At 33.6% G+C, this 22,701-nt stretch overlaps 1 protein-coding gene, 1 long non-coding RNA gene and 1 pseudogene across 2 annotated transcripts; all 3 read right to left on the reverse strand.

The window, feature by feature from the left end:
- Positions 1 to 9,790: 9,790 nt before the first annotated feature.
- On the reverse strand, positions 9,791 to 11,728 carry LOC116106058. Its single transcript, XM_031392416.1, has 5 exons — positions 11,421 to 11,728; positions 11,281 to 11,345; positions 11,123 to 11,183; positions 10,834 to 10,980; positions 9,791 to 10,087 (listed from the first exon to the last, which is right to left on the reverse strand). The coding sequence occupies exons 1-5, from the start codon at positions 11,653 to 11,655 to the stop codon at positions 9,987 to 9,989; spliced, it is 609 nt and encodes a 202-aa protein (XP_031248276.1). The 5' UTR covers positions 11,656 to 11,728; the 3' UTR covers positions 9,791 to 9,986.
- A 1,753-nt stretch (positions 11,729 to 13,481) lies between these two features.
- On the reverse strand, positions 13,482 to 15,860 carry LOC116106059. Its single transcript, XR_004124241.1, has 2 exons — positions 15,730 to 15,860; positions 13,482 to 13,864 (listed from the first exon to the last, which is right to left on the reverse strand). It is a non-coding gene; the product is annotated as an uncharacterized LOC116106059 (long non-coding RNA).
- Positions 15,861 to 17,161: 1,301 nt separating this feature from the next.
- LOC116106056 lies at positions 17,162 to 17,968 on the reverse strand (annotated as a pseudogene).
- Positions 17,969 to 22,701: the final 4,733 nt, after the last annotated feature.

Raw genomic sequence — 22,701 nt, forward strand, 5'->3', positions numbered from 1 at the left:
CTATTGCAGTTTAGGTGTTATTGATGCTAACATAATGTACTTAATAAGTTCTATGTTAGTATCGGCCAAACATTTTAGTAAACATCTCGTTGTTCTTGGATGATGTCATCACCAGGCTCTTGAGGCAGAGCTTGATCAATGGTGTATAATTTACTTTCAAACTCAAGTACAATCGGAAGATCTCCATACCAGTTTGAAAAATTACTACCATCCAACCTGTGTTGATTATTAAATGCATTGAAAGGTTATTTTTGCTTATTTTATGAACCTACAAGTGTAGAAAAACAAATTTTACTATAATTTTTATTATTATTTAATAAGGTCTTTTATTAAAAAATTTCTCCCACTATTTTCCTAAAGTTAATAGCCCTCACTATTAACCCGAGAAAGCCCGTTGGCTTTCCTAGCGGACCGAGATCCCATCTAGCCTATTTCAAACCTTTGCTTTGGCGAACAAGCAAAAATGGGTTGATTAGGTAGGTCAACAAACTTAATTCACACCAGTCAATAGCTCTAACTAACACAGCCTTTGATGCAAAAGAAGCCAACAAAGCAATTACACAATTCAATGGCCCAAACCATTATCTTCAAGTGTAATTCTTAGTATCAGTAGAGTTGACACTATATGTCACCACGTACACATAACAAGTGTACTTCTCTACTATGCTTATGGAGTGTTTATCAACCTTCGCTTTGGCAAACAAGCAAAACACATCATTTAAGTTGACCCATGACCATTAAGGAAAACTCTAACGAAGTTTGACCTCCCACTGGTAGAAGTGTACCCTTCGCTTTGGCGAACAAGGTTCCAACGAACAATGGCTTGATCAAACTCATGGTGATGGAAGGCCTTTTAATTAAGTAACTTAATATACTTTTATTAAGGGATTTTTATTTTATGTCTCACCAATTTTATCTTATTAGCATGTTATAGTCATAACATACACTCTTAGCATGCATACTAAGCATTAAGGAAACATGTTGGTGCATATCCTTAACTAAAACTGATTTCCTCAAGCCTAGAGGAATCGGCAGGTCAACCTAGGTATAAATGAATAAATGGATTCTTCAATTAATTCGCCTTCTTCTTTCCATCGCTTATTCTTCTTGAACATTACACAACTTTCAAAATAAAATTACATTTTACATAATTGAAAAGAAACCTCGAGTTACATTTGAGGGGGGTGAGATGAGAGAGAGAGAAGTTACATTGGAAAATATAGAGAAAGGTAGGGCAGACAGGCCTTATTTTAAAATTACATAATCCAAATAATTCTTAAACTAAGTTCATAGGCTTATGCACCAAACACCATGCATATTCACAACAAGAAGATGCATAAACAATCAAAATTAAATTTTGATTAAGTTGGTAAATTACAAGTTACCCCTTGATATTCAGTAGTGTCCTTAAGTCCAACAAGTTTTAAAATTTTCATTTTAGTCCCTTATTATTGGGCCTCCAGAATGTTTCTAACATGTAATAACATAAAATAGAAAATCATGGATTAAAACTATCGCGCAATGATGCGATCATGGCCCCAAATTCAACCCATTGCATCAATACATGGGTTGTCCAAAAATTCCAAATTTGGTGTGCATTTTAACGTGCACCAGATCAAGCCCTTGGCTGAAAAACCAAGTGCGGGGAGCACTTGGCCACCATGGGGCAGCCTTACACAGAAAGTGTCGAGGAGGATAGCAGCAGCACACTCGCATGCGCTATTACTATGCCGTTTGTGGCAGGACAGCCCAAGGCCGCATGCCTAAGCATGCAACAAACACTCCGCACGCATGACAGCTCACAATAGCAGTGTTGTTGTGCAAGTTTTTCCCAGAAGGGCAGTGCACTTTACAGATCGAAATCAAGTTTTATTTTATTTCAATCAAACACAAACAGATCAAATGCAGTCTATAAAACGAAGCGCATCAACCAAACATACTTTAGGGATTTTTAGATTTTTAATAAACATATTAAAACCCTAATCAACAAACATCAAAACCATATCAACCAAATGATATTTTAAACAATGTAATCAAGTATAAGAGGCTCTGATACCATTGTAGGTTTAAGGATCGAGTGATCGCAGTGGAATACAAAAATTTCTCGATCCACAACCAAGAACCCTAAGATCCTTGTACCCATTTTATGTTGTTCACATCTGAAATAAAAATTAAATAATTCATTTCAGATTTCATGCCAGCGTTTAGAGGCTCCTTCAAATTGATTTAAATTGCTTCCACTCCAAAATAGGAATGAACTCCTGGTATTCACATGAAGACAGGGCGTCGATCTCCAAGGGGCCCGATGTGCTAGCCAAACTCGATTGGATCAAAGATGTAAGTGCAGAATTTTTCTTCGAAAAATTCTTCTCCTTCAACTATGGTGTCCACGGTTTGGGGAGTGAGAGAGAGAGAGAGAGTGCGGCTAGGGTTTTTCTTTTAATTGAATTATATTTTTGTTTTGATTTTAGTTGCACTTTAAATAGTGCACAATCAAAAACCCTAATCTAATGTGGAATTGTAGTCAACTAATTCCATATTTAGATTAGACATTTCCATTACCAAAATAAAGGTAATTGCACACATGGTATTTTTATTTGATTTTTATATCATCTTTTTTAATATCAATATTAATTTATAATATATATACAAAAAATTTAATGACACTGTGAGATTACCAAAATACCCTTTCATCTAAAAAGACAAAAATACCCTTCTCACTTATTTATCCTTAATTTGTCTTCTATGTGTGCGACCGGAAGGCTACTCATCATTTCAGCAGTGGATAGTATCACGATTGACACTCAATCAATTGTTTCACTAAACACAAACCAAGATTGACATGATCACATCCCCCATTTGGTAAGGATATGGAAAGGTAAGAGTCTTAAATTCACTTTGGGTAGGCTTTGTTTAGGGGCTACGGTTTATTGGATTTGGAGGGAACGAAATTCGCGAAGTTTTAGGGGTGACCATAAGGATTCTTTCACCATAATTGATGCTATCAAAAGTGTTGTGAGAGATAAAGTTTGGACCTTAGGAATGTCACAGCATCCTACAGCAATCGGAAGTTGGCGAATGATTGGGGCCTCCCTAGATCTATTTTCAAAGACGTTCCTCAAGTTCTCAACACCGTTTGAAGATTGGATTACAGAGGGTTAAGCAGAAGGGTTTTTGCTTGGTTGTTTTGTCTCATTGGTAAAGCGTTTGATTTTGTGTTTTTCTTTTAATGATCCTAACCTAGGGAGGTGTCCTATGGTAGGTGGGATTTTTGGTGTTCTCTTTGCTTTCTTCTTGGTGTTTATCTCCCTTTGTGGTTTTTGATAAACCCCTAGAGCGGATGGTTGTTTGTAGGCTTGTTTCTTTTGTTTCCTATTTTCGGGGCATGTACCAAAATAGGCTGGTCGCCTTTTATTAGGCCTTTGTACATTGTTCTGTTTTCTTTTATTTGATTACTTACTTATCAAAAAAAAAAACCAAGATTGACCTCTAGCAAGGCATCATGGCCACCCGATATATTTGGATTCAATGAAACAGCTTACCTATCAACAATATGGTTATCGTGCAATCTAATCTTTTCACCATACATTATCTCATCAAGGCTAAGGTATAGAAGTAGTGTCAACCTCAGATATCCTTGATCTCTTTGTATTCGATTATTGGGCCAATGACTAGAATAGATTGGATTGAGCAACAACTCAATCCTATTGTGACCATAGATTTAGTGTTGCTGCCATTTACCGAATTGCTCAGTGAGATAATTTTTCTCGTAGTGTGGAGTGATGAATCCTTTGTCAATCCACCATAGTCATGATACACTTTTTGATGTAGCTAATCACTACTATTCTGATAGCTCTGAATAGAACTACATTGGGCTACTGTCAAACCACACCGATTGGTGCACAAGGCGCTCGAGAGATCTCGAGTCTAAGGATCACATGCACCACCATCCGTTAGAGGATTTATTCTACAAACACTAGGGTTACCATCTATGTGGAATCCTCTAGTGGGTTTGTCTGGTGAACTCGCCTGTGGCAAGCACCTATGTGTTACACGAGATTGTCGGCAAACAACCTTGACAAGTGAGATCAGTCAATGCCTTTTGATAGAACACTATGATAGTCTTGCCGTATTATCTTTGTCCTTAGTCAGATTAACACTGGGACTACGAACATTTCTAGAATGGCCACCATATGTGATCATAAGGCCCTCATTATCAAGATTTGAAACACTCGATACCCTCGGCACGGTTCTACTGTTATAAGCACATACATTACGACATACAATAAATATGAATTACATAATGTAGAGAAAGCCTTTATTGATTATAAACATTATTACAAAGAGTTAATGTTACAATAATGGATTGGCTCTATGGCACCTATTCTAACAAGAATAATATTCTCACGGCCTATTCTTACCAGAGGCATGGCCCTCTTCATGACTCTAAGGAATATCTCCCCTCGCCCCCCTTTAAGAGATTTCTTTCGCCTCCCCCACCACTCGAACCCAAGACCAAGGGGCTATAGTCAATTGGGAAGCATGGTGAGTACCATCAGGCTAGCTAATTGTAACATCCACTTTAAGATACATCTTTGACTCATGTTCATTTGCTTTTAAATTTTATTTATTGGCCTAAGTTAAATGGACATGTTAAATAAGTTGTTAGAATGGTCTGGATGCCCTAATTTTGGTGAAGTCTTGCGGAATTTTGGGAGTGCAGACTTCGTCGTGGCGAAGAAAAAATGTCGACGTGCCGACGTACGCCCTGCATTTCTTCACCGGGGCGAAGAACTGGCAGATTTTTCTAGTGAAGTTTCAAGAAAATTTTCCATAAAGTTAAAGTGACCATTCTACCCCTAATTAGAAAGTAAAGTGGGGAGTGAATTGCAAGAAAATTTCATGGAGAATATTTTAGAATGGGAGTGCAAGTGTAAAGAATTAAAGGATAAAGATGGAACTTTCAAGAAAGTGGAAGGGTAAAATGGGAAAAAAGGCTTAGTTTATAAGATATTAAGGGTTAGTCTTCTATATCTCCTCATTTTCCTCAGTTCCACCGCCTCTTCATTTTCCATTTCCTCCCAACTCTTCACTCAATCTTCCAAGTATTTTTGAGGGCTTTTAGTTGGATCTTGATTGAGAGTTGTTCCTAAGCATCAAGAGGTAAGGATCCATGCTCTAGTATAAATTTAAGTTGAGCAAGTGTTGAGTTCTTATTAAGTTTATGTTTAGGAATCAAGAGAAGAAGCAAGTACAACAAGTTAGAGAGCTTTTGTGGAAGAATTCAAGAAAAAGGTAAGTAAATCCAACCCAAGTTAAGATTTAAGCAATCAAATGACTTGATGTGCATTTATATGACTTGATTTGTATTTATATACTTATAATTGTGAGATTGATTGCTAAGTTTGTAATTGTGGATGAGTTGTTGGGTTGATGAATTAATGGTTGTTTCGAGCCATGAGAAGTAGAGTCAAGGTTGGGATGGCCAATGGAAGTTTGGCTAAATTTGAGAAGAAATTGAGTAGAGATTTTTGAAGTGCCTTCCCTTGACAGGTTTAGAATTATTATGGAGGAGTTTTACTCCATATATGGATGGTCCAAGAAAGAAATAGAACTATAGTTAAAGTAGAGTCTAATTATGCATGCTTATTGTTTGATAAAATGCTTGAGAGAAGCATATGCATGAGTAGAGAACTTATTTTTGTGCAACATTGCATATTTGCATTATATGATTGCACTAAAGAAAGAAACATAAGCATATATCATCCACATGTATATCTTTGCATATGCATGAGTAAGAAAGAATAAAGAATGCTAAGAATAAAGAGAAAGAAAGAAATAGCACTAAAGAATTTAAGAAAGAAAGTGCTAGAGAAAAGGAAAGAATAGGTTGTTGTGATGGGAGAACTCGTGAGTGATAAGAAGAAAGTCCCACATACACGTCACCTTAATTGAGTGGCATAAGAAGAAGAACAAAATCATACGACCCGTAAGAGTGTATGTGGATGAGGGTTGCACCAAGAAGAAAGTCTTACAGTCACGCCACCTTAATTGAGTGGCTTAAGAATAAGAAAGAATTTGTACAGTCCGTAAGAGTGTATGTAGATGAGGACTATACTCACTCACATGGCTAGAGTTCTGAATCCATGCATCAACCAAGTCCGATTGGCATAAGAATAAGAATGAGAAATAATAAGCTAGACTAAGAATGAGAATGAGAAAACTCAAGCATACAAGAAAAGAAAAGAAAAGAAAAGAATAGCTTGAGTAAGAAAAGAAAAAAAGAAAAAACATTTCTATGCATTATTGTGAGTGCATTGCATTCATGCATATTACCATGATGTTCATCATGGTGAGTAAGAATTGAAAGAACAGAAAGAAAAGAAAGAATGAGTAGAAAGAATAGGAAGAATTAGAAAGAAAAGAAAAAGAACAGAAAGAATGAAGAAGAGTAAGATTAGAGTAAGGAAAGAACCAAGAATAAGTTGCAGGGATAAGTAGTAGAGGATTTACTTACTGAGCCTTTTTGTGCTTGCCCCGTTGTTTTTTCCATGTTTTGTAGGAAATAGGTAAGCGGCGGTCGGATGGACGTCACGAAGCGGAGAGAAAAGGCACCACTGTCCCTTGTGTATAAGTCTTGTGTAGACGACTTTTGTATATGTAAAGAAATATTGTGTTTATAAATAAAAGAAAAATTTTGGGCCCAACCATATTTCATATACTATGTATGTGTGTGTTTGAGTATATTGGTAAGTAAAAGAAGGTGTTACAAATACTGGGGCTACAGACATTTCCAAAATTGTCACCATATATGATCATAGGGTCATGACAATCAAGATTTAAAACACTTGATTCCTTCGTCTTGGTTCTACCACTCTAAGGACATATATCAAATCATATAAGGATATGATTTACCTGATATAGAAGAATGCCTTTATTTGATAACCATGATGTTATGAAGAGTCAAATATGATTGGCTATGGGGCACCTACTCTAGCAGAGGAGCCTATGGGTCACACACTTAAAAGGCAATTTAAAGAAGATAATGAGTGAGGGACATTTTCATCATTTACTAACAAAGGGGTATTTTGATAAATCTTACAGAGCAATTAAATTTGCTGGAAAGGTTGTTTCTTGGATCCAATCCTGTATTGGATTTAATATGTAAGATTGATTATTTATTTAAATATATATTGTCGTATGTATATTGTAATAAATAAAATGTCATTATATGCATGATATATATATATTACTATATACTATACGATTACTATATATATTAAATATATATATATATGTTGGTGTATATGTGTTTTAAATACCGAAAAATTATTATTGGATGAATAAAATAATAATGGCTTAATACTCGGTTCATTAATTTCTTCATAAATTGATAAATCTAATTATTTAATTAGATAAGGGTATATTGGTAAAATACTCTAATTAGGGAACTCAGGGTGGGTTGGCCTATAAAAGGGTACTTTTCCCCAAATTTCCCTATAAGCTCATTCATTGCTGCCCAAGCCAAAAGGTTGAGAGAAATTTCTCTTGAAATTTTCTTACTCTTTTCTTCTTTAAACATCACAAATCAAACTAGCAAATTGGTTGTGTGTTGATTCTTGCCTTTGTGTGGATTTCCATGAGTTTACTTCTATCCTTGAAGTGTGAGCGTTTTTCAACAATCAAGCCATCAATGTGGGTAAGAATCTAAAACCTTGAATGGGTTTTTAATGATCTTTAGCATGAAAACAATGTATATCTCATATTTGAATTTTGGGCCTTTAGGTTTTAATCGGTAAATTTTTGTTTTCTACTGCCTATTTCTTTGATTAATTTATAACATCCGGTGAGTCAATTGGTGGTAGAACGGTTGATTTCTGATGCCGGCAACGACCAAAAATTGCAAGAAGTGTGCAGTGACGATGACGATGTTGTAGTCAATGAATGGTGGATGAAATCGAGTGAGGTGGATGGGGGTTTGTAGAGGTGGAGGCAGGGAGGCGGTGGAGCGAAATTTTAGATTTGCGGCCAACAGTAGTTTTAATCAGATGACAAGGAGGAGGAGGACAAATCAGCACCGTTGGTTTAGAAAAATTTGGTACAATATCTTAGCAAATATTTGATGAAAAAGGGATACATTAATGATCTTATATGCCCATATGTGTTCATAAAGAAATTAGAATCTAGTTTTGCCATTGTGATAGTGTATGTTGATAACATGAACTTAATCGGAACTCTTGAATAGCTCATTGTGGTAGTTGGGTTCTTAGAAAGATAAATTGAAGTTAAGGATCTAGGTATAACAAGATATTGGCTTGGCCAACAAGTTAAGCATAGTACAAACAAAGTTAGAGCAATGGAGTATTGATCTATCAAGTAACCTATATTGAAAAGATTTTGAAATGTTTTAATATGGATAAAGTTTATCCCTTAAGTACCCCAATGGTGGTTCAGTCTTTTGATCCTAAAAATGATCCATTTCGCCCTAAAAAAGATAATGAAAAAATATGTGGTCTTGATGTGTCATATTCCAATGCAATAGGTGTGTTGTTGTACTTAGAACAATATACTAGACTAAATATAGAATTTGTTGCAAATTTATTGGCAAGATTAGCTTTGGACCAACCCGTGACATTAGAGTGAAATCAAACCTATGTTTTGTTACTTCAAGGAAACAACAAACTTAGGTCTATTCTATTCAAAGTATGTTCATGATCTTGGATTAGTTGGCTATGTAGATGATGGGTACCTTTTAGATCCCCACAAAGCCCGCTTAGAGACAAAATATGTTCTTGCTTATAATGGAATAGCAATATCATGACACTCAACAAAATAGACATTGGTTGCTACTTCTTTTATTCATTCTAAGATTTTTGCGTTTTATGAAACCAACCGAGAATACGTATGATTAAGATCTATTATCCATTATATTCAAAACACATGCAAGCTATCTCTTATCTCAAATACTCCTAGTATTACATATAAAGATAATGCTACTTGTATTGCTCAAATTGAGGGAATATATATCAAAGGAGACAAAACTAAACATAGTTCACTACAATTCTTCTACACTCATGAACTTTAATAGAGTCAATGATTGATGTTAAGCAAATACGCTCCAATTATAATCCCACAGATCTATTCACTAAGACCTTACCAACAGAGTCAAGGATTGATTTTAAGTAAATATGCTCCAGTTATAATCTTGTAGATCTATTCACTATGATCTTAACAATCTCAACTTTTGAGAAGTTGGTATAAGGATTAGTATGTGACATCCAATAAGCAACTAAGTTAATTTTGTCATGAGTGGGAGCATTTAAGAAAGGGAGCAAATTTGAATAGGGCTATTGTACTAGACATATGTTCATTGTACTCTTTTGTCCCTTGGTTAGGTTTTGTCCAACTGGGTTTTCTTAGTAAGGTTTTTAATGAGATTGTTTTAAGCATGTCAAACACTATTATATAGGTCATCAAATAATTGTGTTTCTTTGCTTAGATTTTTTTCTCATTAGTTTTCCTAACCAAGGTCCAATATAATTATCTGTAAATGGTAAAAGTCCAAGAGGAAAATTTCAATGCATGTGGCTGATGTCACTAGGTGGAATACCAAGCGATAATCACTTGCTAGGTTGCCTAAATCTTGGCAACATTTCATTTATTAAGATGGGTGGTAAGTAGGCTATATAAACTCACAACCTTTTGCAATGTTGATTTACAAATTGCAAAGAATTCTATGGAAAAAAATATCCAAACCCTTGTATTCTTTCATTATTTAAGTTTAGTCCCTATTATTTATATTTCTACAATTATTTTTACAACACATTTCATAATATAACAATAATGTCAAAAATTCTAAAATATTCTTGGAGCCGAATAGTTGATTTGTTTATGAAATTTCAGAGAATTAATTAATAAGTTGATTACTACACAAACACTAAAAAGAAGAGTTCCCTCTATGAATCATATGAATATATCCTAGATTTTTAACTTGTTTCAGTACTCACAGCAGGGCTTTCACTCGCATCTTCAGTCTCTTCCAAATTCTCAAGCTTTGATACACAAAACATTGCCAAATGGGTATCACCTAGACCAAAATAACTCAATTAAGCATTAAGGATTGTACATTACAAAGTCAGATAACAATAACTCGTCCAAAATAAGTCAACAATAATTATGTTTTTTCACCTTAAGAAGAATTATTTATTTTTTTCCAGGATATGATGTATAGATATATATTTGATAGAAAATCAGAAATTATACAGAAGATCCCATTTAGGTTTCTTTAAACTTCTCCAAGATAAGAAAGTTTAGACATTATTTTTTCTTTACCCTAGCCTTTGTGTTGATTCATGAACATTACATGTAATTCAGTTGATATGCATAACGCCACTGGACAAGAGATGTGAAACCAAACCTATTCAGTAACTGTATCGAAAATTATAGAAGAGATCAATATATTGACTAAACTAGTAAAATTTGACTACATCGATCTTCAGGTTAAAGAGCAAGGGATTCAAAATTCTAAAAGTATTTAAGATTCAATACTTGCATTCTTGTATATCTCCACCTTTTGTTCTTGGTAGAATACATGATGATTTTGCATGACCAGTGTATTGTATTAACCAACAACAATAGTAAAAGATATCAAGTTTCTCAGTGGTTTCCCTATGCGCTTTAATATGTTCCACAACTTGTAACAACTATTTCATAGTAGAAGAATTGTTTGGAAAGTTTCTTGGCAAAAACATGGAGAAGAAGGATGTTGAGTAACCAAAAATGCAACTTAAGAATGCAGCAAATTGGGATTAAGTTAGAGAAATCATATCATACCAAATGTAATACAATTCCCGGATGATGCAGCGGCAGCAACTCCAGGTCTGAGTCGCTTCTCATCAATAAATGTCCCATTTGTACTGTCCAGATCTGTAACCAACAGACTCCCTTCTTTCTTCTGAATACGGGCGTGCAACCCAGATACTATGTAATTTACATGAACGTATTAATTAATAAGAATTATATAGAGTGAAATAATTTTCTTAATCCATTAATCATATGGCCGGGTTTTTATTGAAATAAAAGCAAGTGGAAAATGGGATTTGAGTTATAGAAAGAAAATGACCTGTTGCAACTGGAATCACCATGTCTGCCTTCTCGGGAAGACGGCCAACGGTTACCTCACTCTATAAAATTTCCAAAAAGAAAATCACTTAGCTTAGCTTGGTACAAATGGAGATAAAACAACCATACGTTACAAGGCACAAGAAAAGAATTACGTACAGAAGTAATTTCGAATGCATCTGGCATTGGAACTTTATAACCAATGTGCCTTGTATCTCCATCACCTACGATTTATTCATTCAACCATAAATCATGTTGCGAATTTCTAACTAATTAATATTTTGAAAGTAGTAACTTACCAACAGGTTCAAGAAGCCACCTTTCGGCAACATCAGTTGAGGTGCTCTCAGATTCAGAAGCATGTACAACTCCAAGACTTGAGTGTTTCTTTAATGGTTTGATTCTAAGAAAGGTGTTGGTCTTGCAGGACTGAAAAGGGACTGAATTAGAAAGAAGAAGATATGCTTTAGAATGAAATTTTATTGAGCTAATTAGAACCTTAGCCTGGCAAAGAGACTGCAAAGTCATTTCCATTTTTTCTAAAATCTGTTAATGTTTGAACCAAAGGATAAACAGCTTTTTCTTTTTGTGCACATGTATGTGGCAACAATTTAATGCTCCGATAAGGATGTGGATAACACTATCTTAAAACTGTAATATATATGGATTTTTGTGCATAAAGTTACCATATTACCATTCTTTAATTAAAATAGAGTACAAAATTGGACAATGCAATATCAGTTAATACATTAGCTAATTGGGACGTTATGCGGCAATCATAATAACACTGTATAGAATTCATTGGGCTTATAATTAGGTTCATTTAATAAAAGATTATATTTATAGAAATAAAAATTGAAATTATAGTAAAATCTCTCAATAGTCATAATCGTGGGCCTATCTAATTTTATTACTATAAAGAGGTTATTACTTAATAGAGGTGTAGTTATAAAAAAAAAAATATTTTATAATTCATGTTTTAGTAGTATAATATTAGGATTTAAATTCATGTTTTAATAGTATTAGAATTTCAAATTCAGCGCTTCAATTACCTATTTTTGAAACGGATAGAAGATCACATTTTAAAACTAGCAAATATAAGTGTCCTTGATAGAATTGTAAATGTAGTTACTGCATAGTTAATTGATGTGAAACCACAGACAATTGTCAATTGTTTTAAACATCACAAGATTAGGAATCTCGTTGTCGATAAATTGCACGTTACAAATTAATAGGAGGAGAATCAAAGAGTCCTATTAGAATTGAGTGATTATATTCGACAACTTCACTACACTAATCGAATGAATATTAATATCTTTTTCAATCATCCAAATGAACAGCAAGTCATATATGCTTTATTTGAAAAAGAAATCATTGCTACAATTAAACAAGAATATAAAGAAAATAATTATAAGTACAAAAATTTCATGCCAAGAAGCTCTAAACATACTTAAGACACTAGAAATATTTTGACTTCAACAAGAAGATGTTCATGCTAACGAGTAATGTACCAATAAGTTAAAAGATGTGGTATTAACTCTAAAATATAAATCATTGTCTCAAACAACTTTAGATAAATATTTTATTTTATCTTAAACTTTTAATGTAACATAACATGTTTTTTTTTTTTTTTACAATATATAAATAGTTATTACTATGTGAAGACAACTTTCCTTAAGACGAAAATTAGAAAAATTATAACTTATTACAATGTAGAGTTTTTTTCTTATTTATAACTATCCCAAAATAGGAATAGAATTTTTTATGACTATATAGAATATCAATATAGAAATATTAGACTGTATATGAACAACCCAGATCAATACTCTAGCACTCAAAATTGAAATAAATGGGTCCGGCCCTTTACCCTAATAATCATATATCATTTCTTGCGATATACCCATTTTCATCCAATCTACAAACTAAACTTAGCCTCAGGGGTGTAAGCCAAGTGACATAATTGGTTATTTACCTCCGTTCTATCAATAACTCTGTCGTATTCACTATTCACTAGGTTCACTCCGTTTTTATCATCACTATACACACTGTTACTTATCATTCAAAACTCAAACTTCCTTGACTCCTCTTTCATATCAACAAAAGACCTAAGCTTCAATACCATATATTTCCAAGTAAAAACAGGCATCAACATTTAGTTTAGTTGGAAATGTCATAGCAACTTCATTCTCTTCTCTAGTTGAAAATCAACTGAGAATATAATTCATTGAAATATAATTCATATCCCAATATAAATGTATTCCATACATCAGTTACCTACAAAAACATGAGGTCTTTCTATCTCAGGTATTAACAATAATAGTAGATATAAATTATATATCTTGCTACTTAACACACTATTATACTGCAAAATGCGGCTACAGTCACCATAAAAAAAACAAAAATTCCCCCGGATTCAAGCATCATCAATTATACAGCAGAGATATACATATTTCTTATCAAATAAGAAAACAATTATCTGGGCACTTGGGTAACAATATAATGCCCTTTCTCAAGATCGTATATTGTTTTTATCTGTGGTTTTCGCCATTGCAGTACAAAAATAGCACTAAGTAATACTATTAACAGAAAAGCAAACAATGAGAAGTATGTTAGTGACTCATTTCCTACAACCTGGTCCAGCTTCTCACGTTCCAGTTCAAGGGACTGCAGCTTTGACTGGAAGATGAATGCTCCAAGAGTCCAATCAAGGGGATTCTTCTCGGTATGGTTTACAAATCCAATTCTGCAATTTCATCATTTCTCATCAAAATTCATAACGTGAAATAGGCAAAAGAATTGTTTCTTACAGCCAAGATCCATTATTCCTACTGAATTCACAAACAACAAAGGACTTCAAGGGATTGAGGACATCAATATGATCAATAAACTTTTAAATAACATGATGACCCAAGATAATAACAAGTAATAAACCAAAATTTTTAGTGATCAAATTTCTTGCTTCAGCAAATTTTTAAAACCAAGTGATAGCATACAATATAATTTCTGTAAGAAGACGGTACTCACAGTTTATGTGTTTACCTTTTTTGGTTCATTGATAGTGCTACAGTCTCATTATTGTTAGAATAAAGGACAATAGGCGATATAACCATAGTCCTTACCAGTTTCTAAAGCAGCTATATATTTGGCCTCCTTAGTGTAATTAGTAATATAAGATTGTTTGATACTCATCTAACTTATAGCTCCACCGGTTAAAGTAAGCACATATGCAAAGCAGCAAAAGTTTGATTTTCTGAAATCTGTATACCTTGAAGGTCTATCGTTATGCATTGAAAACTTAGGTATATCATTTGTTCGAATTATGCATTGAAAACTTGAGCAAGATCTGATCTATATATGTTGCTTGGGTAAGCTAAACATTCTAACTTTACAACCACACAAAAGCTTAATTCCTAAATTACGTTGGCTTCCCCTTGGTCTTCCATATTAAATTGGTCAGACGACGAAACCTAAACAAATGATAATAAGCCTATATCATTCATAATAAGTGAATATCAACAACATGCAAGACCAAGAATACAATATTATCATCTTTCTTTACCATACCATATTCACCAAGATTTTGATCAAGACTGCAGATTTCACTATCAAATCCAATATTCCAGGATCTAGACGCTCACTTAAGTGCATATATAGACTTGTGCAACCTATATACCATCTTTTCTTGACCTTTAGATGAAGATGCCCATAAATCGGTACTAGGTGAAGATGTCTCACAAAAACCCACCATGAAAATGCTACAAATGTGCAATAAGCACGCATGAAAAATAGAGAAAATAAAATGAGATGGATGTTATAGTTTTAGTATCTCCTACTTATCAATGCAACATATATTGAGAAGATCTTGAGAAAGTTTTCAATGCATAATTCCAAGAAAGGATTACTTCCTTTCAGGAATAGAATTGCTCTCTCTAAGGATCAATGTTCCAAGATACTTGAAAAGGCAGAGCACATAAAGAAGATTTCTTATGCTTCAACCATTGGCAGTCTCATGTATTATTTATGTGTTAGACCAGACATTTGTTATGTAGTAGGTATGATTAATAAGTACCTATCAAAGAAAAGAACCAAGCACTGAGTAGAAGTAGAAGATACACTCAAGTATCTTAAAAGAATGAGTGAGTATATACTTATCTACCAAAGGAACCGATCTAATACCTGTAAGGTATACAGATTTCAAATTCTCAAATCGAATAGAGATTTTAGAAGTGTGTTTACCATTGGTGGTAAAGCCATAAGTTAGAAGAGTATCTAACAACCTTGTAAAGAAACTATTTGGTTGATGAGATTCCTATGGTTGTATCGGCTATTATCATTTAATCTAACATACTACTATAGCATTTTTAAAAGAAAAGGTAACGTGATAATAATATTACTCAGATCTCCTACAGCAATTTACCAAAGATAAATGAATCACTGTATGACCAAAGATAAATGACCGGTGAAACAGAATATTATGCTAACAAAGTAAAAAATATCATGAAGAGATACCAACAAAATAAAACAGGAGCTTCATTGAGATATTATCTGAATTAACAAACACAAAGAATGCTATCATGCTTATTCAGCCATAATGAGAAAAAAAAATACCTTTTATCATGCAAAGGGATTCCAAGACTGTCATGCAACAGTGCCACCGTAAATGCAGAAAAGAAACAGTATCTTAACAAATCCAAATCATCAATGCCACGATGTTGATTTTTCAGTATACCCCAATCATTTTCGCAGTAATGTTTTCCAAATGCCTCCAGTTCAAACAACGAAGTCCTAGGAACCAGCCCAAAAAGCTGACGAAGTTCAAATGTGTTAAAAATTCCAAAAATAGCAACTACCTTAACAACCAAAGAGAAACAAATTTCAAGCTAGTAATAATATATTTACCAGAAGACAGTGTTGAATTTTTACAGGATGAATAATATATTATATTTGGTTAACTGTAAAAGATTATGTTTCCTTCTAGAATCACTCTTGTAAATGATTTCATCACTTTTTAGCATACAGATGTCACTGACTTACACTGCAATAAAATAATTCTAGAAAGACAACTCACTTGTGCAAAAAGCCTTCCATTTACTAAGAATTCACTTTAGAGGGTTGCTTTAAGCTTGCTTTTGTTTATATATGAAGGATGAAACAGTAAATTAAAGACCGTACCTAGGCAGATAAGTGTTCCTTTGACAGGATACAACTTAAATAAGTTACAGTTTTTGGGATAGCGTCTTGTCTAGATTTATGCCTTGAACTAATAGATAAATAACATTTTGGATGTCTTAGTCAGTTCATATAAATTTGAATTGGTTCAAGGTCTTCCATCAGACATAATCCAAATACACAAAATGCATAGATTTTTTGCTTTGTTATGTCCTTGAAATTGATATTGTGGATCTATGGAACTATGGGGGAACACTTTTTCATTTTGTGTGAGTTTAAAATCTGTGAAATTTGGTTTCAGATAAAACAGCTACTGTAAGGAGAGGTTTACAATTGCCACATATATAAAATCTATTATCTTAAAGCGCTCCATTATGTTACAATCTTTACTTTGCTCAACTGTAAAACATTCAGATAAGAGTCACTGCCTCAAGGAACAAACACTATGTGTAATTACTATCAAACATAGCCCACATGCAGCAAATAATGAAATTATATAAAGTGAATTTTTTTTACCATTAAATTACGTTTAATATCATATTTACAAACCTCAGAACTATAGAAGAAATTTTCTGGTGAAGTGGTCTGGTCTTGTAAGCTGGAGAAGAAGGATGAGAGAATTTGACAAGGCGGATGCAAGCATTTATCTGAACAGGTAATGAAAAAAAATTAACCAACAACAATAGTAAAAGATATCAAGTTTCTCAGTGGTTTCCCTATGCGCTTTAATATGTTCCACAACTTGTAACAACTATTTCCTAGTAGAAGAATTGTTGGAAGTTTCTTGGCAAAAACATGGAGAAGAAGGAGTTGGTAACCAAAAATGCAACTTAAGAATGCAGTAAATTGGGACTAAGTTAGAGAAATCATACTATACCAAATGTATACAATTCCCGGATGATGCAGCGGCAGCAACTCCAGGTCTGAGTCGCTTCTCATCAATAAATGTCCCATTTGTACTGTCCAGATCTGTAACCAACAGACTCCCTTCTTTCTTCTGAATACGGGCGTGCAAACAGATACTATGTAATTTACATGAACGTATTAATTAATAAGAATTATATAGAGTGAAATAATTTTCTTAATCCATTAATCATATGGCCGGGTTTTATGAAATAAAAGCAAGTGGAAAATGGGATTTGAGTTATAGAAAGAAAATGACCTGTTGCAACTGGAATCACCATGTCTGCCTTCTCGGGAAGACGGCCAACGGTTACCACTCTATGAAATTTCCAAAAAGAAAATCACTTAGCTTAGCTTGGTACAAATGGAGATTAAACAACCATACGTTACAAGGCACAAGAAAGAATTACGACAGAAGTAATTTCGAATGCATCTGGCATTGGAACTTTATAACCAATGTGCCTTGTATCTCCATCACCTACGATATTCATTCAACCATAAATCATGTTGCGAATTTCTAACTAATTAATATTGAAAGTAGTAACTACAACAAAGGTTCAAGAAGCCACCTTTCGGCAACATCAGTTGAGGTGCTCTCAGATTCAGAAGCATGTACAACTCCAAGACTTGAGTGTTCTTTAATGGTTTGATTTAAGAAAGGTGTTGGCTTGCAGGACTGAAAAGGGACCGAAATAGAAAGAAGAATAGATGCTTTAGAATGAAATTTTATTGAGCTAATTAGAAGCTTAGCCTGGCAAAGAGACTCCAAAGTCATTCCATTTTTTCTGAAATCTGTTAATGTTTGAACCAAAGGATAAACAGCTTTTCCTTTTGTGCCACGTATGTGGCAACAATTTAATGTTCTGATAAGGATGTGGATAACAATACTTAAAACTGTAATATATATGGTTTTGTTGCATAAAGTTACCATATTACCATTCTTTTTAATAGAGTAGAAAAGGGACAATGCAGTATCAGTTAATACATTAGCTAATTGGGACGTTATGCGGCAATCAAATAACACTACATAGAATTCATTGGGCTTATAATTAGGTTATTTAATAAAAGATTATATTTATAGAAATAAAAATTGAAATTAAAGTAAAATCTTCTATAACATAATTGTAGGACTAACTAATTTTATTATTATAAGAAGATTATTACTAATAGAAGTGTAGTTATAAAAAAAATTATTTTATAATTCATGTTTTAGTAGTATAGTATTAAGATTTAAATTCATGTTTTAATAGTATTAGAATTTCAAATTCAGCGTTTCAATTGCCTATTTTTTAAACGGATAGAAGATTACGCTTGGAACTAGTAAATATAAGTGTCCTTGATGGAATTGTAAATACAATTTTGATAGTCAATTGATGTGAAACCACAGACAATTGTCAATGTTTTAAACATTACAAGATTAAGCCTCGATGTCGATAAATTGCAAGTTACAAATTAATAGGAAGAGGAGAATAAAGAGTCCTATTAGAATTGAGTGATTATATTCGACAACTATACACATAATCGAATGGATATTAATATCTTTCCAATCATCAAAAGAATAGCAAATCATATTGCTTATTGAAGAAAGAATCATTGCTATAATTAGACAAGAATAGAAAGGAAATAATTATGAGTATGATAGCATGGAAATACAAAAAATTTCATGCCCAGAAGCTCTAAACATACTTGAGACACTAAAAATATTTGGCTTCAACAGAAGAAAAGCTTATTAATGAGTAATGTACCAATAAGTTAAAAGATGAGTATTAACTCTAAAACATAAATCATTGTCCCAAACAAATTTAGATAAATATTTATTTATCTAAACCTTTAATGTAACATAGCATATTTTTTTTTTTTTACAATATATAGATAGTTATTACTATGTGGAGACAACTTCCTTAGAAGGAAAATAGAAAAATTATAACTTATTACAATATGGAGTTTATTCATATTTATAACTATCGCAAAGTAGAAATAAAAATTTTTAGACTATGTAAATTTATTCAAATATAGAATATCAATGTAGAATGTTATACTGTATATGGACAACCCAGATCAATACTCTAGCACTGAAAATTGAAATAAATGGGTCCGGCCCTTTACCCTAATAATCATATATCATTTCTTGCGATATACCCTCTCCATCCAATTTACGAACTAAACTTGGCCTCAGGGGTGTAACCCAAGTGACATAATTAGTTATTTACCTCCGTTCTATCAATAACTCTTCGTATTCACTATTCACTAGGTTCACAGTTCACTCCGTTTTTATCATCACTATACACACTGTTACTTATCATTCAAAACTCAAACTTCCTTGACTCCTCTTTCATGTAACAAAAGACCTAAGCTTCAATACCTATATTTCCAAGTAAAAACAGGCATCAACATTTAGTTTAGCTGGAAATGTCATAGCAACTTCATTCTCTTCTCTAGTTAAAAATCAACTAATAATATAATTCATTGAAATTAATTATATCCCAATATAATTTATTCCATACATCAGTTACCTACAAAAACATGAGGTTTTTTATCTCAGGTATTAACAATAATCTAGATATAAATTATAATCTGCTACTTAACACACTATATACTGCAAAATGCGGCTACAGTCACATAAAAAAAAAAAAACAAAAATTTCCCCGGATTCAAGCACATCAATTATACAGCAGAGATATAACATATTCTTATCAAATAAGAAACAATATCTGGGCACTGGGTAACAATATAGTGCCCTTTCTCAAGATCGTATATGTTTTTATCTGTGGTTTTCGCCATTGCAGTACAAAAATAGCACTAAGTATAACTATTAACAGAAAAGCAAACAATGAGAAGTATGTTAGTGACTCATTTCCTACAACTGGTCCAGCTTCTCACGTTCCAGTTCAAGGGACTGCAGCTTTGATGGAAGATGAAGCTCCAAGAGTCCAATCAAGGGGATTCTTCTCGGTATGGTTTACAAATCCAATTCTGCAATTTCATCATTTCTCATCCAAATCATAACGTGAAATAGGCAAAAGAATTGTTTCTTACAGCCAAGATCCATTATTCCTACTGAATTCACAAACAACAAAGGATTCAAGGGATTGAGGACATCGATATGATCAATAAACTTTAATAACATGATGACCCAAGATAATAACAAGTAATGAACCAAAATTTTTAGTGATCAAATTTCTTGCTTCAGCAAATTTTTAAAACCAAGTGATAGCTACAATATAATTTCGTAAGAAGACGGTACTCACAGTTTATGTGTTTACCTTTTTGGTTCATTGATAGTGCTACAGTCTCAATTGTTAGAATAAAGGACAATAGGCGATATAACCATAGTCCTTACCAGTTCTAAAGCAGCTATATATCGGCCTCCTTAGTGTAATTAGTAATATAAGATTGTTTGATACTCATCTAACTTATAGCTCCACCGGTTAAAGTAAGCACAATGCAAAGCAGCAAAAGTTTGATTTTCTGAAATCTGTATACCTTGAAGGTATACATTATGCATTGAAAACTTAGGTATATCATTTGTTCGAATTATGCATTGAAAACTTGGCAAGATCGATCTATTCAGTACTCCACAGCAGGTGGAGCATACTCAGCAGCAAGTGGAGTTTAAAACAACATCAGTTAGCCCAGCTAGAAATGAGACTCCTATGATAGAGGAGTTTATTGGAGATGAAGAAGAAGATTCTTCCTAAGAACCTCAACAAGAATCTATTACCGTTAATAGGCCAAGACGAAAAATTCACAAGCCTGCTCATTTTGCTGATACGGTGGCCTATGCACTCCCAATTGAAGATGGTGAAGTTCCTTCCACTTATAATAAAGTAGCTAGCAGTTTCGAAAATTGTAAGTGGAAGAAAGCCATGAAAGATGAGATGTAGTCTCTCCATAAGAATGAAACTCAGGAGGTAGTTCAATTACCAAAGAATAAGAAGGCAATTGGGTGCAAATTGGTATATGCAAAGAAAGAAGGATTTCCGAATTTGAAAGACATCCGATACAAGACAAGGTAGGTGGCGAAAGGCTATGCTCAGAAGGAAGGAATAGATTTCCATGAGGTATTTTCTCCAATTGTAAAACATTCTTCCATTAGAATTTTGTTGGCCTTGGTTGCTCAAATGAATCTTGAACTAGTTCAACTTGATGTGCAAATCACGTTTCTACACGGTGATTTGGAAGAGGAAATCTATATGACTCAGCCAAAAGGATTTAGGAGAAGCCAAGAAGATTCTCAGTATGGAGATAATTAAGAGACAGGGGAAATGGCAAGGTTTGTTTGACACAAAAGCAGTATCTAAAGAAGGTCTTACAACGTTTTGGCATAACTGAAAGTACAAAACCTGTAAGTACTCCACTTGCTCCTCATATAAAGCTTAGTGCATCATTATCTCCAAGTACGCATGAAGAACGAGAGTATATGTCAAAAGTTTTGTATTCAAATGCGGTTGGTAGCTTGATGTATTCAATGGTGTGTACTAGGCCCGACATTTCACATGCAGTTGGAATTGTGAGCAGGTATATGCATGATCCTGGTAAAGGACATTGGCAAGCTGTGAAGTGGATTTTACGGTATATTATAGGTATTGTAAACATTGGTTTGGTTTTTGAACGAGATGAAAATCTTAGTCAATTTGTTGTTGGCTATGTTGATTCTAATTATGGTGATTTGGACCATCGTCGGTCAACTACTAGATATGTATTTACACTTGCTAAAGCTCCAGTAAGTTGAAAATCTTCTTTGCAGTCTACAGTTGCTTTGTCTACTACAGAGGGAGAATATATGCCAGTTACAGAGGCTGTAAAGGAAGCTATTTGGTTACAAAGGCTATTGGATGAATTGAAAATTAGTCAGAAGAAGATCACTATCTATTCTAACAGTCAGAGTGCTATTCACTTAGCAAAGAATTCAGTATTCCACTTTTGCACCAAGCATATAGATGTTCGTTATCACTTTGTGCGGGAAATCATTACTGAAGGAAGAATCTCATTAGAGAAGATTGGGACTGCTGAGAATCCTATAGATATTTTAATGAAAGTAGTGACAATGATCAAGTTCAATCATTGTTTCAGGTTGATCAACATCTTGCGAGCTTGACTATGCCTTTTGGCACATTTGAAGGTGTTGCAAAATTTGATAGAAGAATACAAAACTTTGAAGGTTTGCTAATTCATCAAGGTGGAGATTTGTTGGAAAAATGGCTCATTTAGCAAAATCACATGGGGTAGAAGTGATAATAGAGAAAGGTGTAGAGACTTATATGTAATAGGCCAAAAAGTTAGTTTGTCCCACATTGCTTAGGAATGAAAAGTGGGAAACTTTTGGGGCCTATATATAAGGACCCAAATCATTGTTATTTGTATCCCAAGTTGTATTTCCTTTACACTTCTCTTGTACAGGGTTCTTTCATTAAGGACCATTTAGTTTAAAAGTTTTGTTGTATCTCCCCTTTGTTTTGGGTATTTGTTGTATTGCTCAAAAGTTTGTAATATTGTTTGGAGATAGTG

Source organism: Pistacia vera, unplaced genomic scaffold, assembly GCF_008641045.1.
Source record: "Pistacia vera cultivar Batoury unplaced genomic scaffold, PisVer_v2 Contig509, whole genome shotgun sequence".
Taxonomy (NCBI): Eukaryota; Viridiplantae; Streptophyta; class Magnoliopsida; order Sapindales; family Anacardiaceae; genus Pistacia; species Pistacia vera.